This window comes from Neopsephotus bourkii, unplaced genomic scaffold (assembly GCF_033783945.1).
Source record: "Neopsephotus bourkii isolate Nb327-2 ecotype Australia unplaced genomic scaffold, CSIRO-AGI_Nbou_v1 NB_1027, whole genome shotgun sequence".
Lineage (NCBI taxonomy): Eukaryota > Metazoa > Chordata > Aves > Psittaciformes > Psittacidae > Neopsephotus > Neopsephotus bourkii.
In genome coordinates this window covers 3,224,873-3,246,968 of record NW_026901516.1, presented here as the reverse complement: position 1 = coordinate 3,246,968, position 22,096 = coordinate 3,224,873, and the positions used below count along the sequence as shown (strand labels likewise).

The window sequence follows — 22,096 nt, the reverse complement described above, 5'->3', positions numbered from 1 at the left end:
TGAGAAATTTAAGGTCTTAGCTCAACCTTACAGAATTCTGGAAGATACATTATCCCTTGTCAGTGGCTGCGAAAGTAGATCCTATTTGAAGTGGAAGATCTTGAAAATGCATTGCTAATCTTGTGGAAAGAGCAAGGTTGAAAAACCCAAAACACAAGAGGGCTTTTTAACTTCAGGCTTCAGCCTTTTATGTTCAGCTGGTAAATCTTCCCCGGATAAGCACAGCATAATAGTCTCATATTCCAAAATTAATTACTTACATTACTGTTTAGGTTTGGACATGTGTAAGAAAAAACAGGGAGAGAAGAGGCTTTCCTCTGAAAGAAGTGTGATTCTTTCCCTGCCTTCCTCTTACCCAGTTTGTCTTGGTTTTAGTTTGGGTTATTCAGCTCTAGAGCAGAAATTTAAAATTACTGAAGACCTAATATTCGTGTGTTAATAACTTGAACACTTTGAAATGGGGAAACAAAAATAGTTACAATCTTGTTTTTAGCTTTGATGTCATTGTGCATATGTGTGTTTCCCGAAGAGCAGGAGGAATCTTATGGGTAGTTATGGCAAAACACATAAGGCTTAAGCCAACGTATCAAATCTTTTTCTCAACAGCAGCCTACAGAGGTACATGGATTTTACAGGACTAACTAAATACGGTATTTGTCACACACAGGTGGACTGCAGGCCAGCGGTGTCAGTAGATATGTTACTGGCCATGTGAGATGGCTGTTAAAGGGAATCATAGAATCATAGAACAGTTAGGGTTGGAAAGGACCTTAAGATCATCAAGTTCCAACCCCCCTGCCATGGGCAGGGACACCTCGCTCTAAACCATATCACCCAAGGCCTCGTCCAACCTGGCCTTGAACACTGCCAGGGATGGAGCATTCACAGCCTCCTTGAGCAACCCATTCCAGTGCCTCACCACCCTAACAGGAAAGAATTTCCTCCTTATATCCAATCTAAACTTCCCCTGTTTAACCCATTACCCCTTGTCCTATCACTACAGTCCCTAATGAAGAGTCCCTCCCCAGCATCCCTATAGGCCCCCTTCAGATACTGGAAGGCTGCTATGAGGTCTCCACGCAGCCTTCTCTTCTCCAGGCTGAACAGCCCCAACTTTCTCGGCCCATCTGTCTGTTTAACCAGTCCCATATTTTTCATGCTGTAGATTGTGAGCTGTGTAGTTCTGAAACTGTGCCTCTATTAGTATCAGTCCTAGCACTGTGATGTTCTCCTAATGTTTTTTTAGAGCTGTATTTGCAGCTACATTCAAAACATCTAGTGCTGTAATGTTGGAAACCTGGCCATTATAAAAGGAATTCACGTAAGTTCTTGCTGGAGTTATAAAAACAGGAACACTGTTCTGAGTTGGATTATAGAAGGGTAAGAACTTGGTTTACTTAAATGGCAATTAATAGAGAACCACCGTGGGATATTCCAGTTATGTTTTGTCTTTCTCAGATACGTAATTCATTTTTTGTGTGTGTGTGTTCTCCCTCTCCTTCTTGCAGGGACTTAAAGCAGCCGACAATGACCCTACAGCCCCACCATATGACTCCCTCTTAGTGTTTGACTATGAAGGAAGTGGCTCCACCGCTGGATCCTTGAGCTCTCTTAACTCCTCAAGTAGCGGTGGTGAGCAAGACTATGACTACCTAAATGACTGGGGCCCACGTTTCAAGAAACTTGCTGATATGTACGGTGGAGGTGATGACTGAACTTCAAAGTGAACTTTGGTTTTGGACAAGTACAAACATTTCAACTGATATTCCCCAAAAGCATACAGAAGCTAGGCTTTAACTTTGTAGTCTACTAGCACAAGTGCTTGCTGAAGGCTTTGGCTTAGGCTGCAAACCAATTTGGGCTCCGTGGAATATCAGTGATCCAATGCTGTTTGGAAAAAAAATGTTGAGCTCAGTTACACTTGAATTTTACAGTACAGAAGCACTGGGATTTTATGTGCCTTTTTGTACCTTTTTCAGATCGGAATTAGTTTTATGTTTAAGGCTTTAATGGTACTGATTTATGAAATGATGCATTAAAGAGAAAATATGTTGGGGTGGGGAGGAGTAACGTGAAACACAATATGCTTCAACATGCTTTTGTTACATCGCATTGCTTTTATTAAAATAAGAAGATGAAAAATGAAAAAAATCCTCATGGAACAATTTTATTATCTGGGAGAGAAGACCATGAGGTGGAACAATGTACATTACTTCTAGTTTTAGATGTTAGGGAATTATTTTTTTTTCACTAAAATTCTAAAACTTATGCAGCTGGTTGCAAATAAAGGGAGTTTTCATATCACCAGTTTGTAGCAGAATTGATTTTTTTTCTTATGCTAGAATGTTGGACACATTTTGGTCTTAATCCATGTACGCTTTTCTTTTTTTCTTTTTAATTTTAATTTCTAGTATTTTTTCCCACTTCACTGTAAAAAATGGTATGTGTACATAATGTTTTATTGGCATAGTCTGTGGAGAAGTGCAGAAACTTCAGAACACGTGTATGTATTATTTGGACTATGGATTCAGGTTTTTGCATGTTTATATCTTTCGTTATGGATAAAGTATTTACAAAACAGGTTGCAAACAAGTGACATTGATTCAATTGTTGAACTGTAGTTAGAGTACTCAATATTTTTTTTATTTTTATTTTTATTATTTTTTTTTTGTTGGGGGGAGGGGGGGAGAAAAGTTCTTAGCACAAAAGTTTTACATAATTTGTACCAAAAAAAGGGGGGGAGGGGAGTTGGCCCGATGCTGGTGGCACGAGTAAATATACAGTATGTTTTGGGGGGTGGGAATGGAAGGGGGAAGGAGCTTTCAAACTGGAGAGACTTCTGAGAACAGCTTTGCCTCTGTATTGTGTACCAGAATATGAATGATACACCTCTGACCCCAACGTTCTGAATAAAATGCTAATTTTGGATCTGGTGCTTGGTTTGGCATTTTGTTCTCCTACGTGGGCAGCCCTGACTATAGTCAATATAAAGTACACAAAAGTGCATTTGAGTTTCGTGAGAATTCACATGCCTTTCTTTAGTATCCGATACTGCTGGACTGAAAATAAGCTGCATGTAGAAGAAAATCTGGCACAAATTTGGAAGGCAGGTTTCCAGATAAAAGCAGAGTGATCTGTGCCATTTCCCGGAATTCAGAATTCTCAGTTTCATATGCACATTATCTAAATAACAGAGCTTGCATCATTTTTGGCTCATTTCTAGACTGGCAATCTAATGGTTTTGTGACTATGGTGCAGGTTGCATAAATAAATTGCAGATCATGGCAGTTATCTTTTGCCTGGTCTTTCTTGCACTGAAGTAAAGATGAGCCCCCCTGAACTTCCATGCACATCAAATAGTGTCCTTCAAGGAGCTGCTCACAGTCACAGAGCCTTATCAGAAAGTCCCATTAGGAGACCACTAAACATCTTTCTAACCTGTTACAATAATTTATTCACAAACATAGAAGGTACATCACTCCTGCCTTCTTCACTTGTGACAATCTGCTCAGGTTTAATGTCTACATTTACACTCATTAAGAATGTAACTGAGCAGCGTGAAGCTCACACTCAGCAGAAATGCCACAGTTCTGCAGCCTGTTGAGAGAACTGGAACAGTGGGGGAGAATTTGGGCTCTGTGAGGCTGGGTGGGCAGGGAGTTGGAGTTAGTCTCTGGGTGATGCTCTTCAGCATAGTGCCATTTCAGTCCCTGGGTGATGCTCTTCAGCATGATGCCGTTTCAGTCCTTCCTCAGCCACTTACACTGTAATACATGTGATTTGACTGTGACTTCCAGAGGTAACTCCTGAAATCTTAGTTGGACAGCATTAAACACTGCATGCGAAGTACCTCCTCATGGCACTTTTCATGGACACATCTCCTTTCTTGCTCTTTGTTCCTGATGAAAGTTGAGGGGTAGCAGTCCTCTCGCGTTGGCATGTAGCCCTTTGGCCCCTGCACACATGGCTATTATTTATCTCGTGAATTCGTAACTGTAGTTTGATGCTGTAATAAAGCTTTAGTTTTTCAGTAATGTATCAAAGTTATCAGTGACCTTCCTTGAGCTATTCTGCATTTAATTATCAATATGGAGGAAAAAAAAGAGCAGGACATAAAAATGAAAATCTGGCTGTGCACAGTTAAGGATAAAAAGGGCAGGATTTAAACTGTAAATACATGTTAAATAAGCAATAGGCCACTTTTAGCACATTGATTTTCAGTCTCTTGTAATTTACGCAAAATGTATTTTAGGCATAATTCTATTATTATTACTTGGAACCAACAAACTGGAAATGCTAGATGATTTTAATTGACAGCAAATGTTAGAAGATACAGAGAGGGGAAGGATCTGTGAAAGATTTCCAGCCTTGGCTAAAGTGGAGCAGAGGCCATCTTTTATCAGCACTCAGCTCTTTTGCACAGCAATAGGAGCTTTATCTTGATCAGACAATCTTCCAGCTCCATCCACAGCTGCTTTGAAATTGTAGCAGCGGTTCTCAAACCTAGTGTTAGGTCAGCATTAGGTCTACTGAAAAGAACAAAGGGTAAATCATTTTTATGCATCTCAAATGCTCTTACAAGAAAAAAAAAGGATGTTTGAACTGATCCTCTTTCATCAAGCTTCAGACTGGTTCTGATTCTCGAAATGTGCAACTAGGTTTTGTACCCATGATAAATGCTTGAATCCCCATCAGAGGGCTTCACCGAGCAGAAGAGGATGGCTGAACTTTAGACCTTACCATTGTCTAGGGCAATTTGGCAGCCCGTTTTGGAAATGGGATTTGTCAGTGATATGTATTATCTCTGCCTTGTAGACACTGTATCCAAGGGAAGTTACTGGCAAGAAATAATGCCTTAGGAGCTTTCCCATCTCAGCCTTTCTGCCATTTGTATTTTGTTTCAATTGTAGTCCTTTACGGCCTATGTCCATATGACTTTCATGAGCAAAAAAGGTAGAGAAGGGTGTTTTGGAGGAATAAATATCTTAAATGGATACACAAGGCCTTACACATGGATGTATCTACCTTCCTGTGTTTCCTCTGGGATTGCCCACTGTTGGTAAAGGGTGTTACTGCTCATCCCTAACAGTGTAAAATGTATTTACATTCCCTAAAAGTAGTGGAACCCCAAGTGACATTCAAGTCTCACCTGGTGACTTTACTGGTGGTGACATACTCTTGGCTGTGCTGTAGCACTGTTACAAGCTGGCTATAAAGGTCACTGTGATCCTTCTGATTGCAAAAAACACATGTAAATCAGTTTAATAGGGCAGACAATGAGCACCAAGTTCTTCCCCTTACTCCCAAGATACTCTGTCTTGCTTGACTCTGCTTTATGAAATGTGTATAAATCCATGTAAATTTGAAATGGAAGACGTTTGGGTCTGTATTGCGCTGGTTTGCAGACAGAAAACATTTCTCAGTTGTGAACAAAAATGTTTTAGACAGATAATTGTTTTCTCCTGGTGCCAAAGTAGCAAAGTTGCTCTGACGCTAAAACCCACATGAAGCCTGCTTCTTGGGATTTCTCTTTCTCGGTCTGTAGTATTTTTTTGGAACCCTACCAGATAACTTACCCTGAAGAACATCTCTATCTACTCTGACATGGACCCATTCACCTTAACACACAATGGAGAATGTCTGCTGAGGGGTTGGGACACCCATCCCCAAAAGGTGTCTGAAAGCTGTCTCTGGTCATTGAAGATATCTCGGGTAAGCTGACCCCAATTCTTGCCTTACATGACTGCTCCCGCCTTCCCAAGGAGCCTCCCTTCTAGCAGGAGTAGCATGGTTCTGGCAGATTGACCTTTTTGGATCAGGAATGTGGAAGCAAAATCCCTATGTTCACCTCAGTCAATATAATTATTCAAATAGAATGCAGTCACACAAATATCTTAATACCTAATTCACAATGGTGTATTTTACGCACACTTATTCAGCCCGAGATGATCTAGATTTGTGTCATGTCCGTCCTTTGTCATTTTCTATACATTCCTTTACATAAGCTTTGCTTTTACTTTAGGCAAGGATCCTAGGAGGAGTTTCTCTAAAGCATAGGATAGTTTACCCTTAATACAACAGGAATAATGAAAACTTTCCCTTTAACAACAAGGCACTGCTGGGAAATAGAAGAGGAGAAGAATGGCTAAGGAAAAAAGGCTTAAGTGCTTCCCACAGGGACTAAAGGTGCCTTCCATCATAAGGATAGGGAAAGAGCCTTCCATTTCTTAGGGACCCTTTGATGAATGAATGCAAGGCACAGTGCAGCCAAGCTGCTGCTACTGTACTGACCAAACTGTTTTTCCGGTGTAATGGGGAACTTGGAGACTCCTATTCTCTGGAGCCTCCAGTGTCATGCTGCTGCCTTTCCTGCTGGGATACATTCCACCACTTTGAGCTTTCCCACTTTTTCCCCTCGGTTTACCTAAATAGTTGAACACTGCCAAATCTCAAATCAAGCTGTACATATTCTTCAACTTACAGCCTCAGAGAATCAAGGTCTTAGTCTTGGTTTGGTTTGGTTGTTTTGCTGTATACTGGAGGATGTATTCTCAACATAATAATGGCTGGGAAGACTTCCCTAGCTGTTCAGAGCTTAGTGTCCTGAACAGTATTTTTCCCCTGCAACTTCTGTGGATTTCTAGAACATGTAAAAATGCAGCAGTTGCCAGTAATACAGCAGCTACTTATAACCAGATTTCATATTCATATGTTCTCTTGAATTTTCTGTCACAGAAGGTCGTACACTAATGTAGTGACAATGTGAATAACAACCCCCAGGGAGCTCTTTGGAAAGATCAGAGGGAGGTGGTGGATATGTGCTCTCTGAACTGCTCTCCATGTATCTCAGGCTGTGGAGGTCGTATGTATGTGTGTGTAATGAACTGTTGGCACTCAGAAGATCAAAACGATGTCACAGATCTCGTGCCCCTCTTCCCTGAGCACACAAAACCACTCACATGTAACCACTGGAATGCAAAACCTGGAGTCCATGAGCATCTGCATGCATCTCACCACACTCGTCCCCACCGTTACCTTGTCACCTTTATAGTCAGCCACTACCTGGGCAAGATGGTCATTATTTTCTCATTGCTTCCATCTTTTAGTTCACCCACCTTTTGAGAGACTAGTTTTCAGAAAAGTATTTAGGACCATTTATCTCTAAGTAACAAAGGGAATACTCTAAAAAAAACCCCAAACAGATTTTGCAGCATTCACAATGGCTCATACTTACTACTGTTTCTTATATTTATATTGAGAGACTTTTTTTTTTTTACACTAATACTTTTGTAAACCTCATGGTTGTATGGATATATGTAATTTCATGAAACCACCTTCAGATGGTTCACCCTCTCCCAAAGAGCCTAAATACCAGTTCTGAAAGAAACTGTTTCACTCTGGGTATGAATAATGAATAGTAGCATTGTGCAAATTACTTTTATGCTCCTGCTTCTGAAGATAAAATTTGTTTATATGGTATGGGTATATATAGATAGATAGATCTGTGGGCCCACCCATTCTGTGTTCCATGTTACAGAAGTTTGATTATTACATTACATTTGTTATCTGCAGTACTGCAGGGCGAGCTTGTAAAAACCCAGCTGTCTCTATGCTCCATAAATCAAAAGTAATGGCCAGCTAATCAAAACTACGTTCCAATTCTAGAACATTCATTACTGGTGTCATTGTATAAAGCAGATATAAAAGCAAGCAGAGTTTTTGTGCTAGGATAATTAGAGGGAATTACACTAAAAATGTAGAATCATTACGAATATGTTTTGACTTGAAGTTAATAAACAGCAGTTTGCTCAGCAAGGTTATTTTAAGATAAACTGAAAAATAAACAAAAATGAATCTTTTAGCCTGACCTAGTCAGGAAGCAGCATTCAGCATCCTATCTTTCTGAGGAATGATTTTTCCTCATTTGGGCACAATGAAGGCAACCAAGGAAAATAACCAAAAAAAGTAAAACCAGACCCTAAAAACTCCTTGTGGAATGGGAGAGGCAACTTCAAAGACCTGCTCTGTTGTGATGTCTCATAAAACAAGAATTCCGGGCTATTGCTGAGTTTTTTGATCTTCCCATTTTTTGTGTAGCAAGAATTCACACTGATGAGATCCTGAATAATCTTTGACTGGAGAGCATCGAGGTCCAAGCCCTAACTTTTGAGTTACTTGCTTTTGTGTTTCTTACACAGAAGCTTGTGCTTCTTTTGTGTCTCTTGGTGGTATGACTAATTACATATTTGCTATTCCTAAGAAAAGACTTTAAAGCCCAGACTACTATTTGGGATGTAAAAAACCGCAGTCCATGCCCAAGAAAAGGGAATTGTGCTTTGGAATTTTTTATGTTGCGTGAATGCCATTATTTTGCAAATAGCTTCTTGAGTTTTGCCTTGAAAATCTCTGGAAAGCTCTAGATTTTATCCTGAAGGAAACATCACAAATCCTTTGCATTTATTCACAAAATTAATAGTTTTCTGGACATTCCCACTCAGCCTGCAGCTCTTTGAAGACAAGACTCAAATGGCAATAAGAGCAAGGACCACAAAGAAACATTTTGAGCACAAGCCCTCAGAGACTGGAAGGTCAACCCTTTTTGCACAATAGCAGTCCATCAGGTCAAGTTCTCATGAAAAATTCTGCTACGCTGGTGTCAGCGTGTCTGCTGCAGCAATGTATGACAGAACATAACGAAGAGTGGCAGAAAACAGCCCTTCAAAAATAGGTTCAGATACAGAGCTCCTGAGTCAGTGGATGCTCCCAATCTGGATGCCCTCAGAGCAGCATTCAGCTCAGAGAAAACATTTACATCTTTAGTCTTCCTGCAGCCATATATCATAGACTCATAGAATGGTTTGGGTTACAAGGGACCTTAAAGATCAGTTCCAGCCTCCCTGCCATGGACATAGACACCCTCCACTAGACCAGATTGCTCAAAGCCCCATCCAGCCTGGCCTTGAACACTGCCAGGGATGGGGCAGCCACAGCTCCTCTGGGCAACCTGTCTCACCACCCTCTCATAATGAAGAACTTTTTCCTTATAAATCTAGACCTACAAACCTACACTCTTATATGATAGTATGTAATTCTAAACAACCTTGACTAACCAGTAATACATTCATGAATACTTTTGTTTCAGAAAACAGAGACTGACATAACAATTCCAAGTTGTTACCAATTGTCAGTTGACTTCTTTTTGAAAACTGACACGATGTTTATTACAACTTACTGTATTCACTAAGGCGCTATGCTTGCTGAACTCTGGACTGTGCTGTGATGACAGGTGACCCTGTTTAAATGAGCATTTGCAGAAATCTATTTCAGAACTATTTGGAAGACAATTTTGATGGCAGTTTTGTTGTTTGATGGTCTCAAAGACCACTAGACGTGTGGAGCTTTTGTACCTGTCACAGGAAGATCAGATCAGCTGCCATTCCAGAGGAGAGGGAAAGGATGACTCCATGAAATTGGATTTTGACACTGCTTCAGTCATACATACAGTAGAAAAAAAAAGCATATAGTAAAGTGCTGAGTCATGAGCTAAATGCTGTATAAGTATTTTATGTAGGTCTGTGGGCCACAGTCCCCAAACAACAGTGGTTATTTTACAAAGACAGGATTCATTATCAGTGTCAAACAAAACATCAAGCTTCCTTGAAGATCATCACAAGGTTATTTGTCTTCCAACTTGCATGAATATCTCATGCATATTTGTGCATCCCTAGAAGTGTTCAAGATCAGGGGCACCTTTCACTGAACCTGGTCCAGTGGAAGGCATCCCTGCCAATGGCGGGGGCATTAGAACTTGATGATATTTAAGGTCCCTTCAAACCCAAACCATTCTGTGATTCTATGACTCTAATTCTATGATCATAATGCAAAGGAGAATTTTCTCTACCACTTGAAAATCCTTTTGAGTCTTAAGAGTGCTGTTTTTTGTAACTTGGATAGAATACTGTGTGAGATCCCCCGGGGGGGCGGGGGGGGAATAATTTGTGAATGCCCATTTAATAAAGAATATAATGAAATTTGAGCAGAAAGGGCAGATTGTAATAGTACCGCATTGACAACAGCATATAAATTTGACCATTGCAGACAATTAAAGAGGTGTTTCATGACAGCATCATCTTGTTGTGACCTTTCTTTAAAGTGCAACAAAGCAGGTATAATTTTGGAGCTAGAGAAATAGGGACAGAACGGGCACTTATTCTAGTGTCATGAAGGCTGGGAACTTGTGACCCCTTTCAGTGAAAATCAAATTGCCAATGTCAACCTATCTCTGGCAGACAGCACCTTGCATTGATTTTATACATAATTTAGCACAATTGACAGTCGTCAGGACAAGCTGGAGACTGATATGCTATAGACCGTACATTGCTTATCCTTTCTGGAAAAGTGGGTCCCTTGGGGCCACGATTCATGTTTAACGGTATGGCAGTTGGGACTGTGAAGAAATGAGACTATGGTAAGGCTAGTGTGAATATTCTACTCACAGTGCAGCAATGGCATAGTAAAAAACTGCCTCCACTGAAATTCTTATTATCATAAGGTATCCACAAGCCATTTACATCCCTCTGTCTTGCCCCAAACTGTAGTAAAAGAAATGGGAGTACCTTCCCATGTTGAGTTTTGCACATACAGTACCAGATGTAATACTGTTACCAGCTATAGTAAACCTCATCAGCAGCAAAGAAAACCTGGTTGGAGAATAGTGCAGGGACACTTTCCACTAGACCAGGTTGCTCAAAGCCCTGTCTATCCTGGCCTTGAACACTGTCAGGGATGGGGCAGCCACAACTTCTCTGGGCAACCTGTTCCAGTGCCTCAGCACTCTCATTAAAGAATTTCTTCCTAATATCTAATATAAATCTCCCCTGTGTCAGCTTAAAGGCATTAGTCCTTGTTCTTGTGAAAAGAATGGACAAACTTCTGCTCCTGAGCTGGCCATCCCCAGTATACCCACTTTTTGATGGAGAGGTCTGGTATTTTGAAGTACTAGCAGGAATATCCCAGCTCTTTGGGAACAATAGTAGCTGAAACCCATTGTTCTATCTTATTTTGTTTTTGTTTATGTGAGTCAGTGATGAAACAGTCTGTGTTCGCTTATGGTATGCAAAATTCAGTACATGTAAGAAACTATTCTTGCAGCATAATCAGATAATTAGATGCTTTGTCACTGTCTAGCACTGTTTAGTGTAAAGTACTTTGAATGACAATATGGCAGCTCTTTCCAGCAAACTTTACAGGCTGCTTGTTGCAAGCTGCAAGTTAACTTTAATTGAGTGTCCTGAGATTTATTACAAGGAAGGTAATAACCTCAGTACAATAGCAAGAAACTGCATCTTTTCATAGTTGTCAGTGTTGTAAATAAACGTTAATTTTCCAACAGCCTCACTTTTTCTTTAGTGATCAGGTTTACCAAAAGAGGTATAACCTGAATCCATAATTTCTGGAGACTCTGTAAAATGTAAACACCTCAGTGATGCAGTGGTGTTGTGTATGAATGAGTATATCTTGTGGTGGAGGCTGACAAAGGAGAGCTACATTTTGAAATAGCAACATGAATTTTATTGAAGCAGCAATGAGTTGTTTGCCCTTTTATTTAGCCTTTATGATAGCAAATAGAAATGATTTGGCTTGCCAGTCAGACCTAGAAATGAGGAGGAGGAAAAAAAAACAGCCCAAAACCTCAGTGTAATTTTGAGTCAAATGATGTCTGGATCAAACTCAATGCAATTTACTTTTATATACTGTCCTCCATACAGATTATTACAAAGCAGTTTACAGGGAGAGTTAATCATCAGAAGCTAGAGGGAAAAGGAAGGTTTTAAAAGCAAGAATAATTTGGTAGCTGGAAGAAGTCATTGGGGGTTTACTAGAGTTCTGAGGAGAACAAGAAAAGTTCTAGGTAGAATACTTTTTTTCCTGACTTTTGGTAGGCAAAGTACTGTGTTCAGTTGTGTCAGAAAATGGCACATTGTTTTTTTAATGACAGCACCTCTGAATGGCCCATCTTGTCAGAGGCATGTCAGTGTCACCCAACCTCAAGTCTGTTCCAGTTCAGCTCTGAACAGCAGCTGCATGGACTTTTCACCATAATTAGGGTACGGTATTGCTGAGATAGAGTTTCTGCACTACCAGCTTTTTTTCCCTTTTGTTTTTATAAAACCTGGTATCCTCCAAATACAGCCAACTTCGTCTATTTCGAGATTGAGTTTAAAAAAGAACACAATGCTGTGACAGTGTTCTGGTTATACAGATGTGAATAACACACACCTCTTCCCCCCCCCCCCCATGTATTATACGCTACTATTGAATAGTTACTTTTGTAGGGCAGATTCCCCGATCTCTTGATTCAGTTTTGCATAACTACTGAAACAACTCAGGCAAGGCTAATTTACACTAACTGAGATTTTTATTTCTTTCACCTGCTTTATATTTACAGGTATCCATAAACTAGTAGTTCTGAGTGTGTGGTTTTAGTGACACAGGCCATAGAAGGACCATAATGTTAATCAAGGTCATTTTGAATACCCATGGAGTCAGCACTCCAAAGGCTGACTGCCTGTCCAGATTCATGGGCACCCCAATACGCAAAATGCTTCCCAGACCTTCAAAACACTCCAGGCAAAACAGAATTTTCACCTGATGGCTCTTCTTTAGCTGAGGATGGCCTTCCCTGATAGAGCAAAGTAAACTGTACTGCACTCTATTACTTTCCCTGAGATGTCTTTGCTTACACTGACAGCCAGCTCAGCCTGGAATATACCTCAGGAAACAAGAGGAAAATGGATATGAACCTTTTTATTCTTTCTTTCTTTTTTTTTTCTTTTTTTTTTTTTGTTTTTTTGTTTTCTTGTCTTTCACTGGGAATAGCCCAAAAGCTCCCAAGCAGCACATGAGCAGACCATAACTCCAGCTTCAAACCTTAACCAAGCCAGTCATTTGTTACTGGTCAAATTCTTCAAATTCTTCCAACGGCTGTGTGTATGAAGTGCTCGTGAAAGAATTTGATGCATGAGTGTCAGCTGGCAGAGGGGGGGTATATGGGATCCTACCAGAGACTGAAAGCTGTTCAGCCACTTTCTGGAAGAGAAAGGAGGTGTGAAGTAGTAGGGGTCAATTACAGCCCCACTGTAAACAATGAAAAGGAAAAGGAAGAGGTGTAAAGCCATACACACTGATGGGCTACAGCCAGGCAGGATGCTACCTCTGAGATAGCACTCACCAGGAGAGGAAGCAGCCTTCCATGCTGCACCCTGGTGAGATGCTTTGTTTCAATGTGTGAGCTGGAATGTGCTTTATTCTCACCAACTAGTAGTATGTGGTAGGATATTGTGACAGAAAACTATTAGTCTAGCCCACGGAAGATGCAAGAAGATGCAAAATGCTTTTTCTTTAATGTGGGTGATATGAAATATCTTTGTCATGCACCATTAACGGTGTCATTTCAGGAAGCACTGACTCTAGAGATGCTATGCCTCAAGCTCCCTTCAAAAATACTTTTAAAGATTATTGTGATTCCATTCATCAGTTTTCTAAATGATGACCTTTAACCACACAACTTTTACACAAGTGTAACTTCATAGACCTTGATACTCACTCATTACTGTGAGGCAGAAGTTGAGCCCATAATCATCCATGTAGGAGAATGATGGCCACCCAAGACTCAGACGACATGTGATACTGTGTTACAACTGTTGTGGGTTATAGCAACACCAGCTTCTGGATAGTAAATTTCTTCCTAGTTTAAATTATTTTTTTTTCTGCTAAAAGAGTAGCTTGCCTCACCCTTCAAATTGCCCTTCAGGCATTAGGATTTTTTTTTAATTCACACATTTTCACTTAGAAATATGGGTGTCTATTGCAAAAGTTTGCAGCATTTGGGAAACAAAAATGTCTGACTCTAAAGCTCAAACCAAGAGTATGCTTACAATGAACTTTCTAGTTCAGAAACTTCTGAAATTTACTGCTGCCTCGTGCTCTATGGCCACTCAGACATTCTTGTAAGGCCAAGATATACAAATAACACAGGATACCTCCACTCACTTTTGCTGCCTATTTACTCTTCTGATGTTTCAGCCCTCGCTTCTCTGTATCCTATCATTTCTTTGTTTTCATACTTGTGAACTTGCAGCTTTATCTCATGCATCTGGTACAGAGGGATCTTTAGGAAACTGGTAGGGCTGTGAATTACTTATTTAGGAGGCCAGTTTTCTCTGTTTTAACAACAAAACAAAAAAGACTCTCATGCACTGGCTCTTGTTTTCAGCCTGATACTTTTCTCTTAAGATTCAGCTCACGGTATTTTGATACCAGTGGCAAAAATCACATTTCTAAGATTTTCAAAGGTGTCCTTGATGGCCAGTACACTCAGAGTGAAAACATTTTTTTGAGGTTTGAAAAACAAAAACCGTGTATTTGGCTTACATGTCATGGTTTTGCTAGTGGCAGGGTTGGGATGTCTGCAGGGGTGGCCTCTGTGAGAAGGAACCAAGAGCTGTGCTTGTGTCAGACAGAGGTGTGTCCAGACGGCTCCAGAACAGACCTGCTACAACCCGAAGCTGTTGGCACCTCTGTGGTAAGGTATTTAAACAAGGTGAAAAAAGAAAAAGGTGTGCAGCAGCTGTGAGAAAGAGTGAAAAAAATGTGGAAGAAACAGCCCTGCAGACAACAAGGTGAAAGAGGAAGCAGCAGCAGGAGGTGCTCCAGGCACAGAAGCAGACCCCCCTGCAGTCCACGGTGAAGACTGTGGTGAAGCAGATTGTCCACCTGCAGCCCATGGAGGACCATGATGGAACAGGCAAGCATGTCCAGAAGGAAGCTGCAGCCCATGGAAAGGATCCCTTTCAGGAGCATGTTTTCTGGAAAGAGCTACAGCCCATGCATGGGGCACCCGTTCTGGGGTGGTCCTTGAAGAACTGGACGCCACAGGTAGGCCCCTGTGCTGGAGCAGGGGAAGTGTGCAGTGGAAAGAGCAGCAGACATGAAATATTGTCCCATTCCTCATTCCTCCCTCCCCACCTGCTCCAGCAAAAGAGCCGGGAGTGAAGGAATGAGATTGAGTGTGGGAAGAAGAGGGGCGTGCGTGGGAAGGTGCTTTAGTTTTGTCTTTGTTTCTCACTATCCTGCTCCAGTTTTTAGTGCAAAATAAATTATTTTCCCCAAGTTGACTCTGTTTTGCCCATGACAGTAATTGGTGAGTGATCTCTCTGTCTGCATCTCGACCCCATCTTATTTTCTCCCCCATCTGTTGAGGGGATAGAGTGAAAGAGCAGCTGGGTGGGTACCTGCTGGCCAGCCAAGGTCAACCCACTGCAAAAGAAGACAAATAATATCTGTGTGGCAGTGTCACCGCATCACGAAGTTTTCAAAGCATATATAGAGACGAACACGCACGCTCATCCCTTAGTTTTCTCAGCTCTGTGCAGCAGGAAGAGAGAAATACCCTAGGAATTGAGAGGGGAGAGGTAAAAAAAAACAACCCAAACCCTGAAGGGAAGCTGATGAAACAGAACCAAGGGATTGAATAGGTTTAAATAGCAGCTCGTGGTTTAGAGCTGTAATGAGGAAAACAAGCCTCTGGTTCAAAAGCAACTGCTTTCTTGTCCATTTACAGGATAATCAATATTTCATCCTAAAACATCTGTGAGCAGATATAAAAAAGAAAGAATGTTTTATTCTAGAAAAGATTTGCTGACCAAGCCCAAGCTCCATCAGAAATGGAAGCATAAATAACTAGAGAATATTGATAATGATTCTTAGGGAAAAAGAGCTGAATAAACAGCACTGAATAAAATGTGAAATTGCATTTTATCTTTCTGTTTCCTTGTAAACCTCTGTGCTAGCAGACCTGAACAGTGTCTGCCTTTAGCACTTGATCAGAATTCTTCCCCAGTCAGCCTTTTTTTGTTTCCCTCCCTTATTTTAAGCATAATTATCAGATTGATAAATATATGCGTCAAGCATAACATTAGCAGAGCCTGTGTTCTGAATTACTGCGGAATTGGTGCTTTTAGGGAGCAGAAACAATTTAGGAGCAGAAAATGAGGATGTTTCACTGAACAGATTATCTTTTCCAGCTAATAATAGTTCATATCAAATACCATTTTGTGAAAGATAGAGACCAACTTGCACAGTCTCTGTGAAAAAGTGTGGAAAATGTTCCCTACAGCACTTGCATATTACGAAATCACTTCTGCATTAAAGGACACTTTTCAGAGTAGTTTCAATCTTAAAGTAGGCCTGTATGTTGCTGTGTGCTCCCTATATCTTTATATCGCAGTGAGCAGTCCAATGAGCCAACGGTGCTCCATTTCAGGCCCTGTGTAAAATTAGGCTTAAACTCATAGTAATGGTAATGGGAAGTGAATGTTCAGTTTCAGAGAATTTCTGTCTTGAAAGTTCCAGTTGGACCGTATAATACATGCACTGGCTTAAGCCAAGCATCTAACTCTTTCAGTAGGTCAAAGTACTCTTTTCAGCTCCATTATTGAGTGCTGATGTCAGTCTGCTTTCCTGCTCCACAGACCAAAGCTCACTTTCCACAGCAATACTCCTAAAAAATATCTTCTCCTGAAGGCAAGCTTAGCTTTGGCACTTTCAGGAAGAGTTCAGCCCGCTACTTGCAAGCCTCTCAGGGACTGACAACTTTATTGCCAAAAGAAAAAAGATAAGCTGTTTCAAACAACATGCTTCATTCAATGAGCTCAAATCCTATATACAACTTGATGCTGAACACTGGGATGGGAGAGCAGGGTGGCAATCAGACAAGCAATAGTGAGGTCTATGTTTCTCATGCAATGTTCCTTCCCTGTGTCTTTTATTGTGTCAGGTTGGCAGTGACAACAGCTGCTCATGGTGTCTTCCAGCCCCGCTAATGCCTGCAGCATAGAGCTGGCTGATGGTCCCAAGTGCCTGGGTTGAGGTGCTCTGAGGTGATGAGAGTGCTGAGCTGAGGGCTACCTAATAAACATGAGAACAGCAAGTTTCTGAAAGGGGCATGTGTTGGCTACTCACTGGTCCCTTTCAAGTCTCAAAACCAGCTGGTCTTAAGCTGCTTGCTCTAAGGAGTGCAACATTTTCAACCTAAGCCTTTCACAGGGCCATTAGGCTCACATGTTGTATCTAGAGGCTTTAAATGGTCCAGCTGCAAAGCCTTGGACAGGCCTGAGTTTGCAAGCCTGGGGAAAAAAAGAGTAATTGTTTTGAATGAACTGAAATCACATAGAGGACTGTCTTTTGGGAGATTTTGGCTTCTCCCTTGAGTGGGTCAGGAGATGAGGTATCTTAGCAAAGAGATACTGTGCATTTGCAACCACTGGGAAACTGCAAGCATGTATATCTGATTTAAAGCACTGTAGTCTGTTACAGAAACAAGGAGAATATACAGCAAATGCTGTCCCTGCTCCAAAAGTTTTTTTCAGTCTGTGTAGTTTACATTCAGAAGCTGTGCAGACTTCTGTTGCCTGTGCAACCATACAGACTGTATTACTGCACATGTTTTCCAATTATCCAACTTCTGTGGGAACAGAAGGTCAGTGGGCCATTCTAGATAAATATTTTTGTCACCCTGTGCTTGATAACTAAGTTTGCCAAAGGGTAAACAGCCATGATTTTGTCATCGATCTTGGAATGACAAGGTTCTCAAGTGCATGAGTGCGTGGCATGCTGCTTCGATGATAGGGGGCAGAAGATGTGCACTGACAAATGGAGCAGAGGGTAATATTTTGATTGATTGTATGCATAGAAGCTTATTAGTGAGACCTGAGACCTTTGGTAGGATGCAAAGATGAAGATAACAGAATTTGAACTAAAAAATTTATGCTTCTGGGGATCTCTGGGGAAAGATGTGGATAGAGGAGGGTTTTGAACAGTACAAAAAGACTTCAAAGTCTCTAAGAAAGGAGTAATTCCAAATGCAATAATAAACTAATTAAGCACTGTTAGAAACACAGTGAAACTAGTGCTGCCTCCCACAGACAACCCACTCTCTTAAATAAGCACTTAAATAATCCCCATGTGGATTTCAGTGCAATTTTGTCTGACCTTTATTTAAAGACCACCAACAGGGCTATTGATTATGGTTGGTCAGCCTATGTGAATTGGCTGTAACCTAGAGTCAGTGCTGTTTATTTCTTTGCTTGCTTTGTTCCTTCTTATTTTTAAATCCAGTTATCTTCTTAAGGGATTTTTTTTCTTCAGCAGAATTGACTGCATTTTTCTATCCTCTTGCAGCTGTTGGTCCCTTCTTTTGTTCTCCCTAAAGCTTCTGTAGCCACCTCCTGCTATTTAGATTTTTTTTTTCTTCATGTGAAACAGCTTTTAAAACCAAAATATTTGCCGTCTGTCCTAAAAATCAGTCTAACACTTATTTAGAAAAGACAGGACTGCATTCACTCTCTGTATAGCCACAGTCACATTCAGTGTACCTTGTGGAGGAATTTCTTTTTAATACTGTGCTTTCCCATAGTACTGCTGCCATATCTGGGCCAAGAGTTTAGTAACTGTATGAAAACTGATAGAGATAAGAGATTTCATCCTTGAATGCATAGCTCTTCGTTTTAAAGCCCACAAGTTCTGGACTGCTGAATAAGGACTGCAAGATCATAGAATCATAGAATGGTTTGGGTTGAAAAAGATCTTAAAGCTCATCTACTTCCAACACCCCTGCCATGGGCAGGGATGCCTTCCACTAGACCAGGCTGCTCAAAACCCCATCCAACATGGTCCACAGGCATAGCTGTGCATGGTCAGTGTAGTCATTCTCTTCCTGGATTACCCACTCTTGAAAAGAAAAAAAGATGGTCCTACTACCTTCCGCTATCAATACTCCTTTAGACTTGACAAACTGCTGCTGACAATTATCGACACCACACATGAAAAAGATCTGTCAAAAGGTAAGAGATTTTGGAGTAGTAGTTCTTCAGTTCTAAATTTGTACATTTAAAGAAGAGGGATATACACAGACATGAAGATTTGGAAGGTACTTTTTTTTCCTCCCACATTTAGCATATGCATAAAGACTTTGCCAGGGTGGAAGGAACAAGAGAGGAGGAGGAGGGGCAGGGAGGAGGCAAAATTGTCTTCCTTTCTAAGATGCAATCTAAAGTGATTATAGAAATACTCATGTTAGCTATATTTTTGAAGATAAGGCTTATTCATATCAATCAAAACAGAGTGACAGCAGCAGAATGAATTTTCTTCAAGCAGTTCTGCTTTGTAGACTCTGATGCAGCCCTTTGATATGTTTGTTCAACCATAGAAGGGTCCTAATGTCACAGGCACAGCTGGTTTCTCATTCAGCTATCACACACAACAGTGGGGGGCTCTCCTGTGCTGCAGGTGCCTCTAACATCAGTACTTACAGGTCTTCCAAAGGACACAGCTTCCCTGTGACCTCTCCCATATTTCCTCGGTGTTACTAAGCTGATAAATTAGCTGTTCTTAAGGTTTCCTTTTTAAGCTTAATGCTTAACTTTCAGCAACTGGTAATTCAAACAACTGGCAAACTGTTAGACCTACTAAACCGTTTCCACTGACACCAATGCCAGCCATTTCATTGTCACCAGTGAAAATACAGCTGGGCTGATATTGAGTATTCTTTTGAAGCGCTTAATGTTTGATTTTTGAAGTGTATTTTGTGGATGAACAGTGTTTATTTGCATCTCTTTGGGTTGCAAGTGTCTAAAACTGAAAAATTCTTGGTTTTATGACGAGATCCTTGACTACTTACTTTTTTAGGTTATCAGTAAAATAACAGAATCTTGGTATAATTTTTCTGGCTTGAGTAAAACAGAAAACATAGAAATTAGTATTTTAGAAGCTGCCTTTTCTTATTCGAAAATCATGGCTACTGCAGGTTAGGTGGCAACATTTTTGGCAAGTTCTGACTGTATGTGAATTGGTTTGCACCTCCATGTGTACATAAGCAAATGGCTTATATAGTTTTTGTCTATAGCTGGTGGTGGTGGACAGTCAATAGTTGCCTTAGAAAATAGCTCTTTTATATTTATGTGACAAATGCTAACTGTTCTCCTGGAAGCAATTTCTGTGTATCCACTGTAAGCAGTGCTGGTCATTCTCAAGGTCTGAATATTCAACAGGTTGGTAATGGGACTGGTGCACAGCCATACTATTTGATTGACTTTTTCTTGGCTTGAAGATGGTAGACTGCAGCCTTGCAATGCAGGATGCATCCTCTCTTAGCACTGCTAAAATTCCACAAGGAAGGAGCTAGAGACCGCTGGCACTTGTGATGGAGAGTGGAAAGCCCAAGTGGCCAAGTAAGAGCAGCATGTGGAAATAGGGGCATGGAGCTGATAGGGAGCTCTGAAGCACCTTCAGATATTGTGTGCAAATTAGCCCCTAACCATATAAAGCCAGAAATCAGGACTAACCTTGGGACATGCTCAAAGCAGGACTTTTCAGGCAGAGAAAGGACTGTAGGGTCTCTCTTCTAAAAGGTATTGTAAATTCTCTAGAGAAAGTGTGACATCATCATCAACTAGGTACATCTAATATTGTGTTCAGCACCAGATTTAGCAAGAGAAGCTTCTGCATGCCATGGAGCCACACTCTCACAGACTGCTTATACCTTCCTACCTGAAAGCTGCTCTTTGTAGTGCTTTATCACTTTCTCCCAGCAGCTGTGTAAATCCTACAGTCTGGTGTTCCTGCATAGGAGAAAGGACTCAAAGAAGAGGCGGTGTCGAGCACACTAGTCATTCAGTGGATAAATGTGTCAGCAGAGGAGTGCATTGAAAATTGTCTGTCTGAGAAGAGTCCTAAGAAAAACAGATGTATTCAGGTGGTCTGCAGCTCCTCACAAACAAGCTCCTCACAGCAAGATGCTGCAAAACAAAGAGGTTGCATCTTTGGGATACAAACTTGGGAACGAAATATGCTCAGGAGAAAAGGTTATAGAAGCCAGTACAGTTGTTTCCAGCTTCAACGTTAAATACATCACATGATTTTAGTAGGCATATAACGCGAGTCAGTTTGTAACTGGCCTTTCTTGTCACTCAGAGGCAGACCCCCAGATCATTATTAAATCCCTAATATGCTGCAACACATGACAATAACTGTTAAGTACAGGAAAACTGCAGGAATCTGTATTACCTTTTTCATCCATACACTGACACTCACAAGGCCAGAGAAATTGTAGTAAATATAACAAATTGGCCAAGTTGTTCAGAATTAACACCCACATGTTCTTAACTCTCAGGCATAGAGAAAATTAATCATATATGACAAGACATAAACACATTGCCTTAAAAAGTGGTCATCAGCTTTTCTAGGAGTAATCCAAGCTAAATCCAAGATCCAGATGGCATAATCTTCACTAAGACCAATAGTCAAATTCACATGTAGCAAACTTTTACCTGTACTCCTAGCTTATGTTTATGGACATTGTTGTTACAGTAACAGAAGGATCAAACTATTCAGGAATAATGAAGAGATGTGTTTTAACTTAAAAATCACCTATGATTTGTAGTGATTTATTAGCTAATTACCTGGTAGTTAGGATGGGGGTATCTGTGAAGAAGATAATATTTATTTGAAGGAGGTAACTGGAAAGGTTTAGCCGAGGGTGCTTTGTTGACTGTCTTTGCATCAGGTCACAGAACTAATCATATGCTGTTAATGTCACTGTGAAAAAAAGAAGTCAGAAGGAAAGGCAGGCTTCACATGACTTTCTCAGCTACATACCCAATTAGAACTGGGCTAGTTAAAAAATCATCATGCATTCACTGTAACAGCTGTAGATACTTGTAAAAATTTCAGTGTGGTCTTAATACTTTAATCATGCTATTGATCTCCCTTCATGTATGTCAGTATTACCTTTTGGATTCACTTTGTGGGGTTTAGGGTTTTTTTTGTTTTTGTTTTTCTTTTTTACACAACCTTCTAAGTTATTACATCCAGCCTTTACATGAAATACAGAGGGCCAAGCCTGTGCCCTTTTGTACAGCTACAGGCAGCCCACACAGCATTAAAACGGCCATCATTTTGCTGGTCATGTCTTGTGTGGGTGGTAAGATGCAGAAGTATCCTTTAAAGGGTATTCTTCCTAAGTCAACACAGGATAGAA

The 22,096-nt window shown here is 40.7% G+C and overlaps 1 protein-coding gene across 1 annotated transcript in view; it reads left to right on the top strand.

Annotated features, from left to right (window-relative positions):
• CDH2 (cadherin 2) overlaps positions 1–2,135 on the top strand; it is a 117,202-nt gene extending 115,067 nt beyond the window's left edge. Inside the window, exon 16 of the mRNA XM_061360553.1 lies at positions 1,509–2,135. Within this exon, the coding sequence (XP_061216537.1) occupies positions 1,509–1,715 (207 nt within the window). The 3' untranslated portion in view covers positions 1,716–2,135. The remainder of the gene's footprint in view (positions 1–1,508) is intronic.
• Positions 2,136–22,096: the final 19,961 nt, after the last annotated feature.